At 42.4% G+C, this 27,515-nt stretch overlaps 1 protein-coding gene across 1 annotated transcript in view; it reads right to left on the reverse strand.

Moving 5' to 3' along the window:
- Positions 1 to 27,515, reverse strand: part of lrmda (leucine rich melanocyte differentiation associated) — a 232,905-nt gene that overhangs the window by 56,995 nt on the left and 148,395 nt on the right. Inside the window, exons 4-5 of the mRNA XM_019864363.1 lie at positions 25,426 to 25,565; positions 20,824 to 20,950 (exon numbers count right to left, since the gene is read on the reverse strand). Coding sequence (XP_019719922.1) covers positions 20,824 to 20,950; positions 25,426 to 25,565 — 267 coding nt within the window. The remainder of the gene's footprint in view (positions 1 to 20,823; positions 20,951 to 25,425; positions 25,566 to 27,515) is intronic.

Consider the following 27,515-nt stretch of genomic DNA (forward strand, 5'->3'; position numbering starts at 1 on the left):
TATATATATATATACACACACACACACACACACACACACACACACACACACACACACACACACACACACACACACACAAAGCACAATGCTTGTTTTTCCACCAAAACACATGAACAGGCTCATTTGGCGGATTCTTTCAGGCTGTTTACAGCAATCAGGCTGATCAAAGACGGTAAAATGATACCAAGGGACTGACATCTCGAATATACAAGCAAGCAAGCCCTCAAGAATCAATAGAGCAAACCAGACAGCATGTGTGAGTATAGCTTTAAGCCAAGTGGGATGCCAAATGTAAAGGCGGCCATTGATAGCGCAATGAAAAATGCATGATTTCAAGAGGGAGCACTCTTTTATCTAGCAGGCAAGATCAATAGTGGGAAAAGGTTAGCGAATCAAAGTTGTTTTCTTGCTACCGCCGCTAACTGACACGTTAAAACATTTGAACAACATTTCGGAGAACAAAGCTCGCTAAAAGACAATTGCAAGGGAGTGAGGTGGAGTTCTGTGGGTTGGGAAACTTGATTTTTACATTCAGAGAGGCAATATTAAATCTTGGAAGTTTTGTTGATTTACTGCACAACTAGCACAATGGGGGATTGCTGCTAGTGTTCTTTGTTCACTAACTTGAACTGGCACTGAACTTACAAACAAGATATTGATGTTTGGTAAGTTACGCTGTTGATGTACTTGAGACTTTTGTGTGGGCTGGAAAATAGTTTCGTGAATATGTGCCCTAAGATAACATGTAGTGGAAATGATTAGAAATAGTTGCACATGCAGGATACACACAGAAAAAAAATTTAATGGACATTTTGGGGGTACAAGTTATGTTTTGAGAATAATGGAACCTAAATGCAAACGCACATAGGTGCATTTAAATCACTGATAAAAACGATAAGAAATGATTTAATAGTTGTCATGCTGCTTCATGTTACTATCAGACACTGGCACAAAGTCCATCCGAATTGGCACTGCAGTATGTGTGCGCTCCTGTAACACAAGGGTCAACCCTGCCAACTTGCATGTAGTGATGGGCATGGAGACCTCCCGATGGCTGTGAAAAGTCGACTTATAAAGGATCAGTGAGAGTAAGCAGGAAAGCTATGTCATTTTTTTTGCAGGTTCCAAAAAGAGGACAACCTTGGGGGGAAAAGTGGACTTTTGGCTGTTGGATGAGGAGCATTATTTGTAAGATTTATATATATATATATTTTTAGCCCTGTTGGTATTTTAATAATTCAATAGGAATAAAAGTACGCTCTTATAAGCTGCATTTCGACCAAATAATCGTGATTCTAAACAAAAAAACAAAAAAAACGCTTCCCGTATTTTCCACACTATAAGACGCTTCGGAGTACAAGGCGCACCTGCAATGAATGGCCTATTTTAAAACTGTTTTCATATTTCAGGCACACCTCATTATAAGACTCATAGAATAGAAGCTACAATAGTGGCTGCGGTTGCGTTATGGATCCACTAGTGGGAGCTATTCTAAAGAGAATACAATACAGCTTTATTTATATAGAGCTTTCACAACCGCTCCAGCTGTAACAAAGCACTTTACAGGACATTTAAAATACTATGTCCAAGAAATCAGAATATCGATCCATATATAAGGCGCATCGGATTATAAGGCGCACTGTTGGCTTTCGAGAAAATTGAAAGCTTTTAGGTGCAGCTTATAGAGTGGAAAATACGGTACTTACACAAAACGAAATAATATTTACTTGATTTTCTTGCTGTAATGATCGACTGACCAATGACTGCATGAACAATGAATGAAAAGCACATATGTGATGGTACAGCCAGTCTGGACAGAAAAGCAAGTCACTGCTCTGTGGTAGAACACAAAAAGAAAAACAACAATAAATATATTTGCTCTTTTGGTCACCATGTGATTCACTTTATTTGTATTAGTTTTCAAATGTCTATTAACTATTGTCAAGGTCAGCCTCCATCCCGACATCGTTCTGCACTTGCACCAAAGACGTGCTAACAGATAAGGTGACATGAGAGGAAGAGCACAGAAAGGGAATCACCACAATGGCGAAATGGAGACACAAAGAGGGAAACATGAGAGAGAGAATCTGACAGACAGACAGGACTGAAGGCTCTGGACAAGGAAGGACCAGGTGAGGGAGCCAACGCATAGCAACCCAGTGTGTCGCAACTAGCATCTAGCAACTAGCCTGTCACAGCTTCCTAAACAAGCCTGGCATTTTCATCTGCCGTACACACAACGCGGCACGCCGTCTTTTCTTGTGATGGAGATAAGATGTATAAATTATGAGCGGCTGACAAAGTCTACCGGAGCGCCGCCGGCGTCTCATCAATCACTAGCCTGCGTGTCAGCAGGTAACTGACGTGGCCCCTGGAGGCATGGCCCTCTCTTTAGGAGAGCGAGGCTTTTGTGGGCAAAAAAATGTGTTTGGCGCTATGCACCACGGCTCTTGTACACACCTGAGTCGAGTGTGTCATTATTTGCGTGTGTGAACAGCTGATTCAGTTGCAGATCTCAGGCTACAAAATAAAACAGGTGAAATACACCTCATTTGCATACATCATCATGAAAAAAAAAAGATTATGGGTGTGTGTGGACTGAGCATTTTGCTCAGGGTAGTTTTAGATTACAATGGATTCTGGAAAGAGATTGACAAGCCGCTGGGTCAAGTGCTATAAGTCAAAAAAGGCCGACCTACTATGACAATTGGTCCTGACAATCCTCCGTAAATGCAGGCTTCATTTCCAAATAAAAAAAATGTACTACAGGGTTTGACTTTAAGGCTTGCAAAATTAAAAACAAACAAAAAAAAAATAAACTTTCAATGAATTTAGAATGAATTCCGAGTTCTTGTTTGTAAAGCCCACAGAGACTGCAACTTCAGTGCAAAATAACATCTTTGCAACAGTAAGCAACACCCTGACGCAGTTTGAAATTCAAAGTCCTGTTTTAAGTTCCGGCCTATAATTTAAAGTTCTGAGCAAAAATCCACAGATATGACACGAGTGAAGAGAAAAATAGTTTGTCTCCGGAGAGTCATTGTAATATGTCAGAGCCACAGTTGTCAATGAATTTAACTGGTAAACTTAAGATCACGATTCTGAGGTCATGTTGAGCATGTTCGCATTTACATGCTGCTTACACGGCAGCCTTCAGCTCGTTGGTTACCCAGTCATGCTTGTGAAATGTGGTCCAACGTAGTCTATCCAAATGCTCTAGTACTAGCTAGTCTCCGCGATCGTGGAATTTGCTGCAAATTCCGAAGCTCTGCGAAACTGAAAGCGGTCCGCAAAAATAAGGGTGAGGTGTAGAATACGACATTTACATGTAGCTTTCATCCCGGCACTAGATGTCCTCAGTCAGACAGGCTATGTTCTCACTGCAGGGCGTGATGCTCAATTCTGAACTCTGATCTGTTTTGATAAATCTCTTCTTTTTATGTTCATCATTTCACAAAACAAATGTGTCCTCTAATGTTCACTGAACACGTCTGTCATGCGCACAAAACACGACGTCGAGTGACACAAGCAAAAGATGACGAAACATTTGTGGGTGGGTGGAGGTCAGGGGATCGACGGAAACAGAATTTTAACATTAGTCGGAACATGCCTCTATTATTCGAGTAATAAAATCATAATAAATGATGAAAAACAATCGGCAAGGTTGTAACTGAACAGGACTTCTTGTGTATGTTCCGATGTAGTTTTATTTTTGCTGTGCAAACTGGTTCATTTTGGGTGATGTGTCACCCGGTAACCCCTGTCGGCGTACATTCAAGAATAACAAAATTCATAAAAATCTGAGCCAAAATGTGTGAAACAAATAATTCCTTTCTTTCGGAACTGACTAACCCAAATCAAATGACTTCAAACAACATGACTGAAGAGCAAGGTAGTGCACGCTCACGAACAAAATATCGATCTTCTGTCTCCAAATGAAGTTCAAGAAGATGAGATGGAAGACGAAAACACTGACTCCCCCGCGGGGATGTGAGAAAGATCTCTGGCACCAAAGAGAAGGAAGCCTGTCATGTTCTGTGTGACGAGCTGAAAGACGAGAGGTGGCCAGGGTATTCCTTCCTCCTCCCCCAACCCCCCGCTAAAACAAACGTCCGCAAACAAACAGTTCCACCCCACCGAGAAGAAGACGGGACGGTGAGTCACGAGAAAAAGGCAGACAGGTGTCAGGAGAGAACAGCCCGCGTCACAGAGGACACTCGGAGAGAAGATGGCTGAGAGGAAGATGATGACATGGGGAGAGCTCATGAAAGGATCATCACTCTGGTTGTCTCCTGCCTTCTGGCCTGCTGGACTTGTTTGGATACCTGGCAAGGAAGTGCTTCTGACTTTGATCATTGAATTCATTTACCAGTCAGTGATGGTGTCGTGGTGAATTCACCTGACTTCAATTCAGCTTCCACTCAGTCGTCACTGGGTATGATTGTGACATGAATGGTTGTGTGCTTCCTTCTAGATTAGCGAACAAGACTGCCAAAAAAATTCAAAGAGTAGAAACCCTTTTTTGGTTGGTATGCTTCCGTCTTTTTCACTCAGCTCAAGCCCACACACAAGATTTTTGACTGTAAATACAGTACACCGAAAAAAATGGTGAATTGAATTTGCTCTATTTTATTTTGTCGAGTGTTTGCAAAAACAATAAAATCATCTGGATCGTAGATATATGGTCTACTTTAAAAAATATCTGAATCCCGACAGTTATATTTGATGTAACCACTTGACGAAAAAAATGGTGTCAATTCAACACACCTTTTTTTTTCAGTGTACACTTTTCACATTCAAATAAACCAAATCAAGGAGAGTCAAAAACGTTCTTTACGGGATCATGCCTTGCCTAGCTCACACAGGCCATGTAGCCGCGCCCCTGCTTCACTCTAAGTTGAAACAAAGTGGTTATCTACTGACCAATTAAAGAAAAAGCAGCTCAGTGAGCTTATTACGACAGGCAAACTGTATCATATTACTATGAGCAGCGCCCTAATAAAAGGATCTTGAAAACCTGGTCGTTATCAATTTCAAATTTTGGGACCGTTTACAATGAAACAGGCAGCCCGGTGGTTGACTGGTTAGCGTGTCGACCTCACAGCGCAGAGGTGCAGGGTTCGATTCTGGCTCCGGCCTTTGCTGGACTTGTTTGGATACCTGGCAAGGAAGTGCTTCTGACTTTGATCATTGAATTCATTTACCAGTCAGTGATGGTGTCGTGGTGAATTCACCTGACTTCAATTCAGCTTCCACTCAGTCGTCACTGGGTATGATTGTGAGATGAATGGTTGTGTGCTTCCTTCTAGATTAGCGAACAAGACTGCCAAAAAAATTCAAAGAGTAGAAACCCTTTTTTGGTTGGTATGCTTCCTTCTTCTTCACTCAGCTCAAGCCCACACAAAGAAATGGTGAATTGAATTGTTTGCAAAAACAATAAAATCATCTGGATAGTAGATATATGGTCTACTTTAAAAAACTATCTGGATCCCGACAATTATATTTGATGTAACCACTTGATGAAAAAAAATGGAGTAAATTCAACACACCTTTTTTTTCCAGTGTAAAGTTTTCACATTCAAATAAACCAAATCAAGGAGAGCCAAAAACGTGTTTACGGGATCATGCCTTGCCTAGCTCACACGGGCCATGTAGCCACGCCCCTGCTTCACTCTAAGTTAAAACTTAAAGTGGTTATCTACTGACCAATTAAAGGAAAAGCAGCTCAGTGAGCTTATTACGACAGGCAAACTGTATCATAGTACTATGAGCAGCGCCCTAATAAAAGGATCTTGAAAACCTGGTCGTTATCAATTTCAAATTTTGGGACCGTTTACAATGAAACAGGCAGCCCGGTGGTTGACTGGTTAGCGTGTCGACCTCACAGCGCAGAGGTGCAGGGTTCGATTCTGGCTCCGGCCTTTCTGTGTGGAGTTTGCATGTTCTCCCCGTGCCTGCGTGGGTTTTCGTCGGGTACTCTGGTTGCCTCTCACATTCCACAAACCTGATTAATGGAACACTCTAAATCGTCCCTAGATGCGAGTGAGACCACAGATGGTTGTTTGTCTATGTGTGCGCTGCGATTGGCTGGCAACCAGTTCAGCCGACTGCCCAAAGACAGCTGGGAAAGGCTTCAGCAAAACCCTGCAACCCTCGTGAGGATAATCGGATCAGAAAACGGATGGATGGATCGACACGAGCATATATTTTTCGGAGATGTAATAAATGATTGTGCCGTGGAAGAGGATGTCAAGAACTGCTTCATCGATGTCCAGGACAGATTATTTCAGAGAGTGTCATGAAATTTATCCTGAAATGATCTTCTGGCTATATTGCAAGTCGCTCAAGTCTACCCACCCATGGCCTTTCAAATCCCCTGAAGAGACATTTGACAAAAGCATGCTGCCACCGTCAACAGCAAAGTCCGACAGGATGCACTCACTGCTGGTACAACGGCCCCCTCACCGGGGAAGGAGTTCTGCACAGGTGTAATGAAATCCAGTGCCTCTCAGATTACCTCTCAACACACTGAGTGGGGGACTCTGCCAGTGGTGCCCCGTTGTATCATCGCCTATCTGCCTTACACATCAGGTGATCCCTCGGGATGCTTATTATTATAGCATATTAAATGTCTGGGCCACGGGTGGTAGATTTAACCAAGATAAATGGTTCTTCCAGAATGAAACAACGAGTTGGTGTTGCGAGGTCGGACGTTTTCGCTACCCTTGGGAGTTGTTTATTAAAGTGAGCGAAAAGGGAAGAGGAAAGGCAGTATTAAAGAAAATACGAGATCAATTGTTTGTCAGAACGCCTCTGCCGTGCCACCCACCGCCATAGAAGAATAGTTTGTTGTCGTCAGTTTCCAATGAAATGACAAACCTTTGTTCCGCGTGGCCCGAAGAAGTTTTCCTTGAAGCGGAATATGTCTTGCTAATCGTGACTCACATTGCATCTCACAGGATGTCTTATTACAGACCTGCACACCTCCTTGGCTCTCCATCACTTTTCCAAGCATGTAACAGTGGCAAAGAAGTCAGACCTATTCTGGGAAGACAAATCTGTCAGCATCTAACTTAAAGCCGACCGCAAATAGCATCAAAATGAAATTGTCGGGGGTTATAACTCCTTTGATAACCACTTTAAGTTGTGAGCAATTTGACAGCATTTGTTAATTTATTTTATTTTTTTGAACAAGACGATCACTGCAGCCGGTCATTTTACATTTCCACAAATGATAACAAACTGGAGTCCAAGAAAATGGCATTGGGGTCAATCCGGATCAGTGTTTCATGATTGAAAATGTTTTTTTCTACAAGTATGAAAAAAAAAAAATCAACTCAGTGAAGGTGGTCAGCCCCGGGCTGCAAATGGTGACCTAGTTTGAGTCATTTGAATGTTCAGTGTTTAGTGTCCACGTAACAACCGTAACATGTAACAACTGATTAGACCATAACATTCAACAATTATCTGCAAAGATGTGAGTGAACTATCTGCATTTATTCAGGAAGTCTTGATTTAAAGCAGAGATCATTTGTTTGTTGAATTTGCACAAGTTGGATGTCCGCTAAACAGCAAAGCCAAAAGAACATCTTCACCCACTCCGCTGTCCGCCTGTGCCCTGCAGGCCTATGCCAACATTTCACGGCCCATTCTAACGCCCCAGTGAATGAAAGAAGAATGCTGTTTGAGTGGCACTTGAACCTTCTGCCCCGCCAATGACCTCGACTACACCCTTGGCAGCTCTCGGTCTTCCGAACGCGTCCACGGCTCAACAAGAATGTCCCTCTGTCCTCCTCTGTTTCAGCTTAATTTCCTCTTTAGCGCGAGCGCCATTCTCCCGCCGACCCCCGCTCATCACACGGCTTCCCTCATTCTCTGCCGCCTCTATTCAGAAGTGGAGAGGGAAAGAAAAATGCCTCTTTACTAACAGAAAACAAGGATGAGTGGCTATTCAGCGAGGGGCGGCTTGGGAAAAGGGGCTCAAATTGTTTGTGAAACGCCGACTAGGAGATAGTCCGCGTAGTATGGGAAGATAAGTGCAGTCTAGAGAGGGACACTTCAGACGAAAGATATGAATGGAGAAGAACAGCACAACTGCAAATGAGCATACATTCACTGCAAATGAGTATACATCGGATTTAATTCACCCTCATGCCAAGTAAATAGCGTGCATCACATCAATATGAGTTTATTTTGACGTAATTTTTGGGATGTCTCCCTCCTCAAATGATCAGGATCGTTATTATCCTTCTGCTGAGCTTGCCGATGCCATCGGCACTGTTGATTTGTTAGAGGCTGAGCTGACTTTAACTCACAGGATTCACATCTTTTGCATTCTTGCAAGGTAAAGGTTCAACTCGTACCACAATGTCAATTCCCACAGCATGTCGCGCAGGCCATCATTGAAACGTTATCCTTCTGTCACTCACGTGACATTTCTGACAGGTTAAACCCTTAATGGAGTCAATTTGACTGGTTAATCCAGTGCGGTAACATCCTTCTTGTCTCTTGTGTGGGAAAGGTCGCACAGTTCCTTCAACTTTCAAGTATTCTTCTCATCTTTGCCTCCAACCTCCACATGCTCATCATCGGCTTCTCCGAAACCATCGTCCGCATGAGGAGGTGTCAAGTCTACCTGTCTCAACAGCACATACACCCTTCGCATGACCCACAGATAGCCTTCGGGGGACATTAATTATAGACGAGTCGGACCTGTTGAGAGGAAAGAGACAGTCAGACAGAAGCGAGGAGAGCGAATGACACATAGGGGAGCAGCGAGAGATAAATGCGGAGATGTTGTTAGAGCAGCTGTCACATCCCAATCACCCAATCCTGCTGTACCCGAGGTCACGCTGTGGCTTCACGTGATCAGGTGTCGCGTTCATCATATTTGCGGTTGTTTGCAGGTGCTGTTTCGGGAGGAGCGTTTTCTCCTTGTCATCATAAACAGCAGCATCTTACTCTGGTAGGATGTGTCTTAAAGGCCGTTTGGTTGATGCTGTTCCACAATGGATCAACAGTGTATTCATTTTCTATCCCGATCGTTGGGGTAGAGGGGTTAGCTGGATCCCATACCAGATGAGGCAAGAGGCAGGGTGCTCTCAATCACAGGGCACATGTAGACAAGCAATCATTCACACTTACAACCTTCAAAATTCAGACTCTTCAATTAGCCGAACATGCATCACACAAGAAGGCCAGTGCCGAGATTAGAACTGAACTTTGAGGTAGATGTGCTAGCCACTTGGCTACTGTACTACCCTATGACAGATCAAAGTATGAAAATTGTTTGCTATAGAGACGTCCATGATTTTTACCAGAACACTGCCAAGATGGTCTTGAACAAGGCACTGAACCACCAAATTCTTGGGCCACTATTTCATGGGCGGACGCTTCTCCCTGACTTCCTCCTTGCCTGCCATCCATCCATTCATCGAGCTCTGAATTGCTGATTCTGCTTATCCTGTTCACGGGCTAAGCCTCGCTAAATTATGGTGGACAAACCTGAACTGGTTGCCATAAAAAAACAACCCCCCATGGATGGAATTTGGGTACAATTTTAGGTTCCTACTATGCGATATGCATATCATCTCATTAAAGGTTGATTTTGAGTAGCCGGAATCGAACACTGCACCTCAGCACTGCGAAGCCGACGTGCTAACCAGTCGACCACTGTTTCAATTACAATTGTAGCATTAATCGGATGCATACCCCTACGATTGCAGGCTAACAGACGTGTGCAGCCCCCTCACCTGCCACCTGTCTTCCTGTTCATCTGTTCATCCATCCACCCACCTCTGCATTTTCCACACTGCTTATCCTGTCAGGGTCATCACAGGGGCAATACCCCAGATGACTCCACCCTGGACTGGCCACCAGTCAATCGAGTAAGCTACTAAATCACCACTGCCCATCTGTCTCTCTACTCCAGTTTCTGGATGCTTTGGGAAGCCAGATGGAAGAAGCATCTTAACGCTTTCATCCTGATTCTCGTAGTGTTCCAGAATCACACACCTTACACGTTAGAAATGCACCAAGCAGAATGAAACAAAGTCTAAGGACAAAAGCATAGATCTCTGATAATTTGACATTTCTCTTGTACAGATGAACCGCAGCCGAGCGATCAAAGCAATCTGTCCAAACAAATGGTTCCTCTTGCACATTACCGTGCTAGATTAGACGACTCTTGGCCATTTGATTCCCCACCGTCTCGACAGCTCCTCTTCCTAATGGACGGTGTGTGGGGAGGGGGGTTTCACAAAACGCAAAACAGGGAGAGGTCAACGCGTCTGAAGGTTACCCCTGTCGGCGAATCTAAATAAATAACATTCAGGTGCGCTATTCTCTGTCAGCCGAGCGTCTTAATGATGCCAAGTTAACACATACTAAATAACAGTGTCTTCCCACGCACTGACAGCTTCAGAAATAATTGACCAGCGTGCTCCAAACTGAGACGCAGTAGGCAGAGAATTCAATCCTGCACCTGACAGAACCTATTGAGCATGTCACCACATTTTGCATTATACACGCAGCAATGTCAGGTCGGGGATGCGGCCTCCTGCGAGGTATCTGCGGCTGCATCGTGGAGGCAGGCTAAATTACCAGACTCTCCATAATACGCTCGAGTTAACTAATTTCCTGACAGCGGCAGCCTCATAAGAGAAGTCTCAGATAGAGTTGCTGTCAAAAAATTGACTCAAGTGTTGTTGTTTCGCTCGGTGTCCTCATCCTTGTCAGCCTCTTTATTCAAGCGCTCACATCCAATATCCTCCCCCCTAGCGCAACAAGATCATCTCTAATTCCAGACGAAGACATGCATACAGCTAAAAAACGAACAAAGGAGAAATACAATCTTATCACGCAGTATGACATTTCATCCACAGGTTCCCATGCAAAGGAAGGTACAGCCGGAGGGGGGTGGGGGGGGGGTGTTGTTGTTGAGCGACATGACAGTTTTAAAGCCGACATAAACTCCCATTATGTTGCTGGCCAATGTACATTGACATGCCACACATACGGGATATGGTGTCCCGTCATTTACTTGTTATACATATGTAAATCTTTCACACTCTGGCACAAAAGTGGTTTGCGGAACAAAAACCTCACCTCGGCAACGAGGTCACGGGGCGAACACGATCCTGTGACACACAAAGCCAAGTTTTACCTGCCGGTGATCACTGAGAAAGATGACAATGGCGCGGTGTTGACGTTACCACGCAGGAAGCGCAAGGCAGACCAGCGAGGTCCTAACACAACCCCGCCCCCTGCTTTTGCCACTCTTGTTTTTTTGAAAGTCCAAAAAGCTTTTCTTTCTCTTTTTGTACTTGCTCCCATTCAGCCGGACGCCATGGCCTATCATTGACTCAAAAATGACAGTAGGTGGAAACGCTAGCTTTCATTACACAAAGTATAAATAATGTAATCTATCAGCCCTGTCAATCAGGATGATTGATTATGGTGTGTCAGGGAGGAGAGTGACACATTAGAAAAGTTTGGTTAACAATGACTGTAGCCGGAGCGGGGCGGCTGCCACCCAGTCCAGTGATTAATGTGTTGTCAGCCTGTAATCCCACACCCACGCCTAATGAGGCAAGAATTTATCATTTCAGCAGAGTGGCAGATGTCAGGGAGAAAAGAATCCAAGTGGCTGAAAACAATATCCCTTTTTCTCACTTTCTAGCCAGTGTTTGACATGTGTGACAAGCTCCCAAGCACCCCACCACCACCACCACCACCACACACACACACACACACACACACGCACGCACGCACGCACGCACGCACACACACACACACACACACACACACACACAAAGACTGCCTGTGGAAGCACAAACTTTAGCGGAAGGACTTTGTGATGGACGCTGGTAAAAGTTGCTGAAAGAAGACTCTGACATCATTAACGGCCAGCAGACAAAAACTGGCGTAAAGGATTCAATTGAAATGGCTCCGGGCTAACACAGCAACGGAAAATTCTCGCTATTAAGTATTTAAGGAATTTAAGGAAGTTGGGTGCAAGTACGGGTGTAACACAAATGAGTTAACTGCAACATGGTTTCAAAGGCATAGTTGTTGGGACACAACTCGTGTTTTTTTTTTTTGTTTTTTTTGGGGGGAGGGGTTTCTTTGGTTATGGGTCATGACATAATCAATAATTTAAAAAATATACATAACATCTGATATCCTTTGATCAGGAATGTTTTCCTGTGTGAATACAGTACAAAATATCACACACACTCACGGTACATGAAAATTATGGCTAAAGAAGCACACGACCTCAAATATGGTGTAAATATGGTACATATGAGCAGTATAAAAAAAAAAAATATGGCAGCCAGTGGAATGATGTTGCGGGCATCTGCTTTTAAACCTACAATCCAGACAAACTTCAAAAGTCTTTCGTATTTGTTTCTGATTGTTTACTTCAATGCAGCATAGTGCTTTAGTGGTTGGCATGTCTGCATCAAGATCAGGAGATCCACCTAGAAAACTATTGCCCGATTAGGTTTGAAGTTACCTATGTATTCATGTGCCAAAGCGACCGAATCTAACAATCCGGGTCACGGCAACAATTGAAAAGTTCTGGGCAAATTTGTACCAGTCTCTTTACCTTTAATGCTCGCAATATTACACTTCAACAGAAACTACTGGAAAACCGTATATCGTTTCAGTTGAACGATTTAATCGATGTCAGAAAGATCGAAACACCGTTGTGAGCCCTTTTCTGCTAGATGCAGAAGAAGGTCTGTCCAAAACGGTTTCGATACTTCTACTGTCTCTGCCTAGCCCATGTGACAATGTGTGACTTGGTGGTCTTAATTCCGGGGTGTCAAACTCATTTTTGTCATGGGCCACATCATAATGACATTTTTTTTTTTTTTTTTGGGAGGGCCGTTACTAAATCAAATAAACGTATGTTCGATCTATTTATGCCACCATTATGAAGGTACAAACCCGATTCAACCTTGTTGTTCAGTTGCTTCTGTTTAAGGTCTGATAACTTTCTCACATATTGGCCAACAAATACCGGACAAGTAATACCTGACCAAATAATTCACGCCAAAGGTCCCAGCAAACTAGAGTTTCACTGATTGTGCTCGAGTGAAAGTAAGCAAGTTTATTAACTACCAAATGCTACAGCAGCATCTGCATTCTATAAACAACGAGAGCTTTACTTGACTTATCTGATAAGAATCTAAAGCAAAGCTGCTCAGGGAGGATGTTCATGACAGTCAAGTTCAAAGTAGAGCGAGCGCTGAGCTGATTAACGTCAGCATCATCTGAGATGATGGCAACTGATGGAAAGTTTGGTTTCATGCTTCGGAAAGTGGCGAAGGAAAGTCGCAAAAAAAGCCAGCTGTCTCTCATTACATGAACAGCATCTTCCTGTCACCAAGGAGACCATCAGGGTGGATTAGCTTTGATCGGGCTGATAGGCTAACGCGTTGAGACACGCTGGAATTTAATAGCTAAAAGCATCAATTGAATCGAGGGCGTAACTGAAGAGAAATGCAGCCGCAGCCCAAAGATGGTATTGTTCAATAGTGGATCAGAACCATGAGGGATGCAACAGGAAAGCTGGAAAGTACAGTTTTGGGCTTAGGGAAAAATTTACCACAGGTTAACCTTTTCATGCACCAATAATAACCTGTAACCTGATAAAATGATAAACTGTCGACTGGACTAACCGCTGTCCCTGAACGGGTCAATGTATCGTATCGTACTCCATGTATCATCTTGCACACCCGAGTGGTTCAAAATTTCCATTGCTTCAATATTATCCTTACAACTGATCAATACGATTCTTTTTTTTTTTTTTTTTTTTTTTTTTTAATCGCAATGGTCCCTGAGCAAATGTTGCTGTTTTTACTTCTCTCTTCTTTTCCACTCAACTGTTTTCTTGCACTTTTCTTTGACGTCAGCAGAATTTCTCCCTGCGGAGAGAAAATGAAGCAAAGGCTTTGGCAACTTTAAACAGATAGAACACTTATCTAACCTTACATTTTTTTTCAAATTAGAAAAAATAAATCATGTCATCCGACCAGTTTGGGATGGCTATTAAAATTTTTAAAATGGGGGGGTATGTTTTATAATTACTGGACAACCTTGGCCTGTTCTCAGACAAGCTTTCGAGTGGACCACAACACACAAGAGACATCACAACAGCAGACACTTCACCACAGAGGCGTTTCCTTTCGAAAGTGGATGTCAGCAGAAGGGGAGGAAAATCACTTAATGCGACGCAGCCACTTCAACGTCTCCTCAAAGTCCTTCGGAAGGCTTGTTTGTTTTCCTGCTCTGAGCCGAGCCAAAATGGAATAGTTCATCTATCATTTTACGCTGGCGGGAGTTGCTCGTGACACGCGAGGTCGTGCACCCCTTCGTCTGCAGCCTTTGAAGAGGAGCCATAAATCAATCCCGGCGCTATTACTTCAAATTAATTGTGCTTTAAAAAGTTTTTCCTAGGTGTTTATTATACTTGCGCGCCGATGATTTATGTGGACGTTGTGAGTCACTCCCCTCTAATAGCTGTTGTTTTCCCTGCTTGTGACCCCTCTGTGACCTCCTGACATGATGGTCAAAACACCGGCTTTACGGGAGAAGTTATGAAATAATTGCAAACGCATTCTAACACACACCCGCGCACATACAGGCGAGCGCTCTTTACCGAAAATAACCTGAGAGAGTGAACCCGGCAACGATTGCTCGGATTTATCCACTTCAACCATCCTACAAACAAAATACATCCGAGCGATTGCTTGTGAACATTTTTGTGAATCAAGGTCATTGTATTCTCAGGACATTGAATTGCTCACAACTGTTGTGGTAGTCTCGGAAGACGTTTTGCCTCTCAGCCGAGCAAGCTTTATCAGTTGATGGCGAAAGACGCACTTGGACTGCGGAAGTCCGAGCAAGAAGTGAGTCCATGCAATTATACACAGATGCGCAGTCAAAAAAGGCGACGTCAATAAAAAAATTGGAAAATTATGAAACTGACAATAAAAAAGTTGGGACTTGACATTTTGTGGAATAGAATGTTACATAATCAAAAAAAAAAAAATAATGCTAACATGTCAGCCTGGGGAAACTCACTTCAGCCATTCCATTTGTGTTTTTAGCGTACCCAATATTGAATATATCTAATTAACTTCCCACAATGAAAATACTGGCCCGCTAGCTTTTTCAAATTGTTTAAACTTCACCCCATGTATTTTACAAAGGGGATTATTTGATCAGCTTTGACAGGGAAAAAGCGGGATAAAAGTTGTTAACAATTAAAAAGAATTTAGGAAGAAAATACATGACATGCTAATCGCATGTAAACGTACAAATTATATTTCCAAATTTTTTTTTTTTTTTTTTTTGCATGTAAACGTACAAATTATATTTCCAAATTTATTTTTTTTTTTGCAATATGAATCTATGACAACTTGCAACTTTTCATATCTGATGATGTTTATTTAGACAATAATACTTTTTACCAGAAACCCAAGTGTTATTATTTTCATTATTTTTAGGCAGCAAAAATATTGACAGCACATATACATTTTAGTTTTTACCATTGTATTTATCTTTTTATATAGTTGCAGGAAATGTGGTTATTTTTTTTTTTGTTTTTTACCATTATACTTATCTTTTTATATAGTTGCAGGAAATGTGTGGGGTTTTTTTTTTTTTTGGTCTTACTTTTAGCCCAAAGTTTTTGTTTTCGATAGCAAACTCATAGGCCCAGAAATATGGCGACCCTTTGATTGCTCTTTCCAAGAAGTAAGATTAATTTTGCCTTCGTTTCCTGAAGATGATGGCACCTAACATAACCCAACATTATTGATATAAACATTACGAATAGAAGCTGAAACTGCAGCTCTGTCTTTTCTCAATCTACCGTGCATATCCTGCTTGAGAACATCATCGAATGAGGGTGGCAACAAATCAGGCGTCTTGAAAGACTCGCCATGGTGCACACCAAAAGCCAGAAAGCAAATAAACTGGCCTCTACGGCGATCCGTTGGGTTACGCTGTATTTCCTGAGAAGCACATTCTCTCCCTGAGGACACATTTGTTCAGTACAATAATTTAGTAAAGGCACCAAAGGCACATTCACAAAGCGCGATATGACACGCCATTTTTTTATGCTCGAGAACTTTGGAGAAGGAATAACTCTCGAGTAGCAGAGCTGGACGTGGCAACTGCACGATTTACTGCCATTTTTGAAAAAGGAAGGCCAAGAGCCAAGCCATAGCAAAATGCCTTCTTGTCCAACCCCCCACACACATACTGCATTGCCACATAACCCGCAATGATGTATCCCATAATGCACAATTATGAGTCTACAACCGAGCAGTCAGTTGTAAATTTGGACGGACTTCCTTTCGTTCAAACTTAATATGAGCTGCTGTCTGCTGTAAAACAAGTTTGCGTCTACAGTTGAGGAGGAGTGGTGGTGGTGGTGGGGGGGTTGGGGGGTGAAAAGATCTACTTTGAGGACTTTCCTGGCTCTGTCAATGTCGATTCCCGTGAAGAAGTGTTACCCTGTGCGCTCCGTGCCTCGTGGGACCCTCAAACCACCCGCAAAGTCTGTTTTAAATTATACGCAGAAGAAGGTTGTCAGGAGGAAAAATGTGTGTTCATGCTAGGAAATCAAGTCAGGGAAAATTTAAGTGACGTCCGAGGAGAGTTTTAAACGCGCTGACATCGTCCCCGAATTGTCTATGACCTTGTTTTAGTCACAGTAAAACAGGCCAGGAGTCAATGTTCTAGTTTAGTTTGCCGTGTGCTATTTTTTTCAACTGGTGGGTTGTTTTGTTTTTTTTTTTTTTTTGGTTCAGAAAGCAGAGTGTGCAGTTCATGAACAGACATGACTGGTCGCAAGAGAGCGCGCCCCGGGCAAAGTGAGGTTGGAGGAACCGAGCCAAAAGGCACCACACGTATTTTCCAAAAGTCCAAAGGGCTCGATGTGGTTTATCGCCATGACCTCTAAACCCTCCTAGTGAATTATCACATTATGGCATTCCAACACGCCCAATTTCCCAAAATATAGCTCAAAGCTTTTCCAGCCTGAGTCAGCTTAACCTTGTGATTTTTGGAGAACATGTCAATTGTCCTCAGTTTTTTTTTTCTTCCCTTTTACATGGAGCATCGTATGTTATTTTGTTTCTTTTCATCATCTCTGTTTATTACTCCTCTGTCATTTTCACACAGAAAATGCAATATAACATATTTCAACATGATTTAAAGCATGTTTAAAGGAATTATACGACAAAAAGTTGATGGAAACATAAATTCTCTTTTCAAAAGTCTTGCAAATTGTTTTAAGGCTAGTTTGAGATAGAGATAAAAAGTTATCATCCGAAAAATTGTTTATTTATTTTTTAAAGATCAGGATATACTCTCAATGCTGACCTGAAAGAAATCCAATCCTTTATGAAGATGCCAAAAAAAAAAAAAACACCCTTAATGAATACCAGGCTAACCCCATTAGTTCATGAATGAAAATGACAAGAATTACATAACAATGTTTGCTTTGCTGGCAACCAGTTCGGGGTGCACCCCGCCAATTGCCCGAAAACAGCTGGCATAGGCCCCGGCACGCCCGCGACCCTCGTGAGGAGAAGCGGATTAGAAAATGGCGGGTTGGATAGATGGATGTTTGCTTTACACATCAGTTCCATTGCAAGTAGAGTATAGTGTATATGGAAAAATGATGCTTTGACAACCGTAGCGCTTTCAGTAGCATGTGGTACCGCTCAATAACACATGCCATCGTGTTACACGGAAAAGGAAGAGGAGTTCAAACTCTGGCCACAATCCATCACGGTATGATTCATCGGCTCTCTCAAAAGTTCTGTGATGACTCTGATTGTAAATCACTTAAAAAGAAAAAGGAAAAAAAAATGCTCCTTCACTGAGTCTTGAAACATCTGAATTGCATGTGTTGCAATGGTTTGAGTTTATACAGTGCACAACATTCGGCACACCTGTGAAAATGAATAAAACAAATATTATGGTTGGAGATTGCAGTGATGTAGAACATTATTAGTGCACTCTAGTGAGTGATGTTTTTAATATTTTAGTTGGGCAAACTATGGGTAGTAGCTCTCACTAACAAGTAACTAAATAAACAAGTTAGTAATCAACCGAATAACCAATCAACATACATGCCAGACAACCAACCCAGCAACCAATAAACTAAACAATAAATGTCAACTAACAACCAAACAACTAACCACCAAAACAATGAATCAAATCACCAAAAGCCACCCACTAGCAATGAACCGACTCACCAAATAAGCGAGCAACAAACTAACCAACCTAATAACTAACCAGATAACCAATCAACTGATCAACAAATAAACAAACTAATCCAACCAAGTAATCTTACCAAACAACCAACTCATCCACTAAAATAAGCAACTGACCAACAAAATCAATAACTGAACAAGTAACCAAATAATCAACCAACAGAAAACCCAACCAACCAACAAACTAAGCAAACAATCTAAACTAACACCAACTAACCAACGAAATAATGAACCAAATCACCAACCCCCAACCAAGCAGCAATGGACGAACTCAATAACCAAGCAAGCAACTAACCCAATATGAAATAATCAAACCACTGATCAACTAATCAAACAAATAACCAAATCAACAACCTAACCAAATAACAAATCAACTAACTCATCAACCCATAAACTGATAAATTAACCAACTAATCTACCCACCAACCAACAAAGTAAGTAATAACCAACCAACAAACAAAACAAGCAACCAATGAGCTACCGAAACCCCCCAAAACAGCAACGACCTCAACAAACTAACCAGCAGACACACTCCTTAACCAAGCCCAACCAACTTTACAACCAAAAGATCAACACATCAAAATAACTAATGAACCAAGTAGATACCCAATCATCCAGTTTACCAACCATCAAGCAACATATACTGTAACCTCTTTCATGTTGGCCTACACAATATGTACAAATTATTCTGTGCCATTGTAGCCGCGAACAAGGTCCTCGGGGGGGAAAAAAAAATCATAAATAGACGGTATACATCATATCGTCACGTACCGCAAATATACCTTCATCTAACTTGTGAAAAGCGTGTGGAGTCACTGGCAGACGCATTTGTAGCGACATGAGGCAATTAGAAGCCCCTCAGATGAGGAGGGGAGGGGGTCATCTGTTCGGCCCTGCATGGACAAACCTTTTAAGTCACATCATTGCTGCTGGTGTATTTCTCTCTCTCTCTCTCTCTCTCTCTCTCTCTCTCTCTCTCTCTCTCTCTCTCTCTCGCTCACTCAACACTTGCACCGCTTAACGCAATCCAGACAGCTAATTATGATCCTCTGTAACGAGGCAAATTGCACACACGGTGTACGGCATCCCGCTTCAAGAGGCGCAAAGCAAACACACATCTAATTATGCCCTCGTCGGAGGCCGCTCTCCTGCTCGCTCCTTGTTAATTGGTCGCCAGCACCATTGGCGAGCTCGCAAATCACGCCGATGATGTGGACAATGAGAGCTGGGAGGTACTCATGGCTCGTCGAGTCTGCGAAAAAGTTGACACATCACATCTCATCGAGCTCAAGACAAATGGTACGGAAAGGCTGCGCCCACGTCCCTCGGCCCAGACGGGGGAGCGTGTCCGCACACTCGGTGTAGACTCGACTAATGAGGAACAGTGAGAACACGATTTAAAAGATGCATAAATATATTCTGGCGCGGGAAGGAAAAAGTGGGAGTGCATCGGGAAGTCGATGTGTCTTCATCAAAGCCGTAACCTTTTACTTTGCATAAAGAATAAATAATCATATACAGCTTGTTCAAAGACGCCAAGACACAAAGACACGCACGTCATGTCAGCTAGAATCAGTAATTATCTCGGCTTTCGTCTCCCAGCCAAACATTTCTCCCGCGCTGACAAGCTATGTAAATAAAATCTCATAAAGTGACTCCAGCCTGCCAAAATCACCGTAGAGGTCCCTGGTTTCTCTTTATATCAAGTGGTTGAACACTGTTTTCATTCCACTTTCTTCCATCTAGCAAACACACCACACGGAGGTTAAATTATTTCTGTGTTTCATGAGATCTCAAGAGGGAAGCGTAGCGATGCCAAAAGACGACACCGTCCCCGCTGACTGCCTGAAAGATTTGTTTTTTTTTTCCCTTTCCCCGTGCACTTTTAAACCTCCATGCTTCTGATACGCCTACCGCGGATCCATTTTTTTTTTTTTTTTTTAACTCCGGGCTCACCGGCGAAGCCCCTGAGACCTTAAGACGACAAAGCGCAGCTAAATATTTCATGACCTCACAATTACATGCGATCAAATCAAGGCGAGGCATGATCATTCGCACTGCATTATCAAAGAGGCAGAAGAGGGCAAGGAAGAGTGAAAGAGGGGGTTTGAAGTCAGTTTTATCCCCGGCTCTAATTAGTCTGTGTGGCCCAAAACAAGAGTTGCGGAGGGGCGGGGGGGATAATTAAGGGATGGTGAGCGGCGTGTACGTGAGCTGTCATTCCAATCGCCAGCCGTGTCACGCTCGCCGACACAAGCACGACCGGACAGCCGCCCGTCGTCTTTGATCTGGGCTCATGCATACGGAATCAGGTCAGCCCGTGGTCACACTCGGTTACACACTTTGCACACACAGATACACACTCTCTAAGTGAGGGCACAGTAAGAGGACCTCTCTAATCGGACACTGACACTCAAGTGTTTAGGGAAGGGGAAAGAAGATTGCAAAACAACGGAGAGGAGGAGAAACGTAACGAAAAATAGAGGGGTGTGCGGGGTAATGGGAAATGATAAAAACTTACGCCATCCGATTTGGGCTTGACCACCTTCATGAATGCTCCTCTCGCCTGGGCCTCTATCGCTTCTTTTCTGGTAACTTTCCTGGTGTCCAGAAACTTCAGCTGCGGCAGTTTGTGCAGAACAAAATACCTATGGGGAGGTCATCCGATTAGTCCAAAACAAACCATTAGGAGGAGGAGGAGGAATTTAAGAGGAAAAAAGACCAAGATTTAAAAAAAAAAAATGCAAGTCACACACACACACACACACACACACATATATATATATATATATACACACACACACACACACTGCTCTCTGTCTGTGAAAAAAATATATCACCGAAAAAAAAAAAAACATTTTATTTTAAAATGTACATTGCATTATGCGGTATGTTACAACCCAACATTTCCACAAACATTTGTTTGCAATGTTGTTGCAATTTTCAGATAAGAAAACCTTGATTTGTCTCACAATGGAGAAATTTGCAATTTACAGCAGCAACATTTTAAGGGGAAGAAAGTAGAAAAACATAAAATACAGTGTTTGCATGTGCAAAATAAATTTAAAAAATGAACTGTACACAGTACAGAATGCAATATAACGTATCAGCATATATATACATATATATATATATATTACCACAAAAATAAATAAATAAATGCAAGTTCTGGTCCATTGTAAGTAATAATAATGATTTAAAAAAGTGTATTTCATTTGAATTAATTCGGAAAATTGTCGAAACGGTGGTACAAAACGGAAACTGTTCAAATGCAAACATGCACAAAGGACCTGTTTACTCAAGACATGACAACGACGCCGAATTAACACTAATGATGTTTCCTTGAAGGTAATAACCTTCAAAGGTGATGAGAAGAAGTGGGACGTATAAATAGCATGAAAGGAGACGCTTGCCCGTCTGCCAGAGCTGTCATTCTGGTAGCATCACAGCATCTCTCCCAGCTTTCAGACACACTCCGTCTTTCATTGGGGCGGGGGATGGGGGAGTTGGGGAGAAACGTCAAAAGATAATGGTGGGAATACATAGATGACAACACATCCTTTCACAGGCTGGCAGAGAGAGAAAGAGAGCGAGAGAGAAGGGGGAGAAGGGAGCGGCGTGTCAGGACCAAAAAAGGACACGCGTGCAGCAACTAAGTGGAAGGTGGAGAAGGAGGCAGGGTGTGGAGATGGAGTGAGAAGATGGCGATTGGGAAGAGGGCAGATGGCAAAATTCACGTCAACGTTTCAATCATAAGGAGGCAACGCGGTGATTTCAAGAGTTTTCGGTACTGTAACATGAGTGGTCGGCCTTTGTCAAGTTCTTTTCTGACATGAGGCTGCCTGACCTTGAAAAAGCTGAAAAGTTCAACTTCAGTCGTTTTCTTTTGCTTTATTTTATAAAAACATTTGGACTATTTCTAAGCATTTTACGGTGGGGTGATAAGACAAAAGAAAAATATTCTATGGAAATACTAGTTAGACCAATGATTGTCAGTGTTGTCTTCGATCATCTTTACTTGACCTCGAATTATCGCAGTAGTGTTTCTGAGTCCAAAGAGTTTGTTTCTTGTTTTGTTTTTTTTTTCCAGTTTCCGGGTTAATATTTTTTAAAGAGAATTTTCATTGAGGATATTCTGAGTTAAAATCAAACTACAAATCGAAAATGTTACTGAAAACATCTTTAGAAAGAGGTTTCCGGTGTCATTTCAAAACCAGACAACTGAAATAAAATAATTTTCTTCAGAAACAGACCTGTCCAAAATTATCCAATGGAGTAAGTACTGTATATCGTAACAAAATGCAACAGTTGCTCATTTGCCTTATGCAAATGAGCAACTGTTCACCCTGACATCTATGACAAGGCAGAATACGGTTTTAAGCAGTGAAAGCATCGATTGTATTTTCACTCGCGGGGGCAGCGCTTAATCACAAAGTCACAAAGGGATAAAGTCAAACATTTTGCGCATCCGTGTGCGTGGCACATCCCAGGGAGACATCGTCTGCAACAAAATGAAACGCCAAATCAGTGGTTGACCGACATCAATTAGAGAAGACTTGGTCTGCAGAGATTAAGTTTAGGAAACCTTTCACTGAATACAAATCAGCATTGCACAGAGCGAATCTCACAGCTGAGAACCGCAGCGAGCAAATGAAATGGTACTGCATGTTACTGCAGTACCACAAATGGCCACTCGGGATGTGTCTGGTCAGTGAAGAAGGGGAAGTTTAACCACCCCGTTGACCATTGCAGCTACAGCGGGGATGAATTGTACTTTTCTGTGTCATCGCACTAATTGGCGGACGGAGGCAACACACCAGGATCCGCCACTTTCGAGACCACGGGCTCCCAAGGCACGGTCCTGGCTATTTATTGCCCAAGGCCCAGTGCTGTCATGACCTGCACACAGCCTAACCTTGTCAGACATGGAATCTGCATCACGCTCAAATTGATGTTTGACTATGTGACACATTATGAATATTACATTACAGGAGCGTAGACGACTGTCACTCTGACGCGAGCGGCCCTCCACACCAGTAAGATAAGCACGCGGGGCGAAAAAGTGAGCGGGGTAAGGAAAGTGAAAGGGAGACAAAAAAGAGGGGTGAAATATTATTCAAGAAAGGCCTGGGTACTAAATGATTAATAGGCAACACAGAGTCAGAAACAAGCACTTAGGGCTAAAACAGACAAAAGAGAGTATGCTTTTCGCCTTTTATCACATTTCACGTAAAGGACCCTGACAAATGGTGGTCATATTGCATGGCTCGGGGCCCGGCTTGATGTTTAATGCATCGACTGCCACGCTAAGGCAGCCTAGTAAACACTCATTTGTGGTGGGGAGTAGTCACACATGAAATCCATTTTGCAAACTGGAGTGTAGAGAGGGGGCCGCGTGACAAAGCTTTTAGAACGATGTGGTCGGATCCGCAGTTTGCTTGTGAAATGTTTGGAGGAAACAGGACATCATCAAATACATGACTTACAAAAAGCTATACGACGTGGGTGCAAAATAGCGTTGTGGCTTTTTCAAAGAACCTTTCATGACCAAGTTCTTCTGAGGTTATTTGGGGTTATTCGTGACGCATTCAGAAGTTCAAATTAATTCCTGACATACTCCATAAAGAGAGTGCAGTCCTTTATTTAGTGACTTGCCTTGTACTCATTCCAAATAAGTTGCAGTACCGAGCTAACCTCAAATGGATGCTGCAGACATTGACGTTCATGCTAACAGATGTGTCACCATCTCGCACTTGAAATTAAATAGCGTGGGACAAACTTTGTATGAGCACAAAGCTGAATGTAACGTGAGCGTAGTTGCTAATGCTTATGCTTGTTATGGTTTCAGTAACTCAATCAGTAATAAATGTCGGTGTTTTCAACAAAAACAAGGAAGTGAGCTAATGTACAATGCTAGTGTTAATAAAACACATGCTCCATGTGTATCTATCATAACTTATAATACTGTAGATTGTTTTGGGTGGTGGCAGTACCAGCACCACGCACACAAATCAGAATCTGTCATGCTAGCATAGATGCTACTACGCAATTGTTGTCAGGGCTAGTTTACCTGTAACCTAACCATTGCATGCAAACATTGACTGACTATTATCTAACATATTCTTACAGCATATCTTACCTAGTAACAAATGTTTGTTCAGTGTCCATTCATTTCAAACGCACGTATCAAAACATGGTTGTAGACGTTATTAAACATGCTTAAAGATTAAGTGTCATTATACTAATGTACATGGGTCATCATATGTCTTGAACGAGGGCAGAACATTTTGTACCAGCACCAGACATAAATCTGAATGGAAAAGTTTGCTGACACGCATGTGCAAGCAAGAGCTTGAAAGTGGGCCGGTCCACCACTATTGTGTGTAAATGTGCCATTAAGTGATGAAAAAACAGCAACAGAAGCCAAACAAGTAAATGAATGTACCGTACATGCTAAAGGCAAATACATTATATGTCATTAGACTTATTTACTGTCATTATGTCTCAATATAATGTACAAGCAGGGGTGTTCACTTGTTTTTCAGGACCCGCATTCTTCCTGATCAAAGTGTTCAACACCCACACCTTTACATTCATCTTCGTGCTATGTGACCATGTGTATCATTTAGTGAAACTAATTGTGTGAAGAACATTTGCACTTCTCATCCGCACGCAACGAGTTTCATTTTTATGCCACCATTTTGTTCTTTTGAAAACTCCTTAATTTCTCAACTAATTCAAATCATTGCAACATCAAAACATTCGGCTCATTCGGGAAACTGTACTGCTCATCAACATATTGGAAACTATTTTTCACGACCCCCAAATTTTTCAGTATTTCACATTTCCCATGACAAAATTCCAAAATTAAAGGCGATATTTTACAAACTCATCCCATTCTTCCACGTTTCTCATTCCACGATCAAAACAGTTCTGTTCATTCAGGCCACTCTTTGTTATATTCCCCAAAATGTTATTTTTTAAATGAGAAAAAACTGTTTACCAATTCATCTGCAATTCTACATCAAGTGTACTTTTCGGTATAATGGAGACATAGGGTATTGCTGCTCGAAAATAAAGGTGCTTTGCAAAGATATAGGTTCCGTGGTTTCGCAGAACTGACCTGTATCTCTGGTAGTCATCCTCATCTTTATCCAGGCTGACCAGCTGGTTGGGGCAGGCCTCATTGCCCAGCAAACTGAGGTACTCCAGCGACGGGGTCACGTCAGCCAAGTGCTCCAGCAGGGCCTCAATATCAGTCAGGTGTCAAAGGGCGGATGTCAAGGACCTAGCGCTGTTAATTACATTAGCATTTACTACCCACAGCGCTGTTCTCGGCCCTGTCGGTCCACGAACACATCACTGTCACACGTACGGAGGTGCTCAAAGGAGCTAGTCACCAGCTTTGTGCGACACAGGGCCAATTTAAGGCGCAGGCTTTGGCGTATAGCAGTGACACAATTTGGCTGCTTTTCTCTTCATCTCTTTCATTTCCTAGGTGGCCGGCTGTAGAATAGTGACAACATGATGGATGCCCTGCGGTTCAAACAGTCCGTGCTTCCCAGAGCTGCAACCGTGGAAAACTTTTTGCCAATCGTGGAAAAAAACAAACAGCCCTGAAAGCAGGCACATTCATCACTAATACATTCACTTGGAAAATTGAGCCCCGAAAGTGTCAAAATACAACGGCGCTAATGCTGCGCTCAAGCTATAAAATGGCAGCGCGCCACGACAGGATGTACATAATTGGCCTATTAGCATGCGCCCGCCACTTCACAACCCAAGTCGGCACACGGTCCCAGACGCCCCCCCACCCCGCCCCCTTCCCCATTTTTAATGTTGACTCTGGAAGTGCCGGCGTGAGTGTTAATGTATGTGAGAGGGCGAGCCGCCGCTGGGGTCTGAGGAAGCCGAGTGAAAAGAGGACACACTGCCGAACCGGTTCGGAAACCGAGAAGGGAAGTTAGCGTGTTTATGTCTTATCATTAACAGCCTTGTATTTTGTCAACGCCTCGGCTTTAGGGTGGCTGACTTCTCTTTTACCATGGAAACTCAAGGTACATTTACAACACAGCCACCTTGTAAAAACGGGGAAAACATTATCGTTTCTTTCTTTTTTTTTTTTTTAAATGGAAGCAGTATATAAAATGGACGGATGGGTTCACATAGCAAAGAAGATAAACACTACAGCACTGTCTTCTGTCTCGACATTAAAAAAAAAGTTTATCGACTAAAATAATCACATTATCAATATTATGAAGATATTGCTAAAAAGAACATTAAAAAAAGTGCTGCAAGTATGGTTTTGAAAACACAAAAATACAAAAGTAGTCCAACGCAAGTTCGATAAATGATAAGCAGCGGCAACCAAAATGAGTTTTCATGCTTGCAAGACCTCACAGAATGGATTCAAAATGACTAAGAACACAGTAATGTATTTAACTAGCATCGCTGGTGTACAATTTTGGGTGTCGCTTGACTTGGTGCCCCCCCCCCCATCCATTCCCTGCAAACACTAAAGTATAATTATCTTGAATTACCCTGTTGCTGCTGCCAGATGTTTGAGTTGTGTACGTGTACATGGGGATAAATGTAAAGGCTGTGATATCTGCAATGCACTGCAACTCAGCACAAATCGGCTTCTATGATTTTGTATTATTAAAATACTAGCATGTACAAACTTTATGTAAAAGGACATTTTCACATGAAATTGTCATACATCGGAATTTCCAGATTTACAGTTCAAAAACATAGTAAAGCACATCATTATTAGGATTTGTATTATGAAGATATGAAATGATAGTTCTTGACTTGCATTTGAGAAAAGTTGTGGTCCTTAAACGTGAGGCTTGGTTCATTATTTACTTCTTAAAGCAGCCCAGTACATTGGCAAACATTTTGAAATGAAGAGTTACATTTTGAAAATCATAACTCGTGTTCAAAACGGTAAAATATTGAGAGTTCACTGAAATCGAAACATTCTGTATTAAAGCAATCCATGATGCCAATGGTTTCTGAGATGCCTAACTGGCGGTGGTGATCTAATCAACACTCTACATGTTAATTGGCACACCCAAAAACATCGAAAGGTGCTTAATGGGAACTTGAGGCGGCTCAAGTGCAATCATGAATCTGCACCAGAATATCATTTCAAAAAAAGAATTTCCTCTATTTAAAAAAAAACAAAAACACGTGATATCAACACGTAAGGTC

The sequence above is a fragment of the Hippocampus comes genome, unplaced genomic scaffold (assembly GCF_001891065.2).
Source record: "Hippocampus comes isolate QL1 unplaced genomic scaffold, H_comes_QL1_v1.1 scaffold57, whole genome shotgun sequence".
NCBI classification, from domain to species: domain Eukaryota; kingdom Metazoa; phylum Chordata; class Actinopteri; order Syngnathiformes; family Syngnathidae; genus Hippocampus; species Hippocampus comes.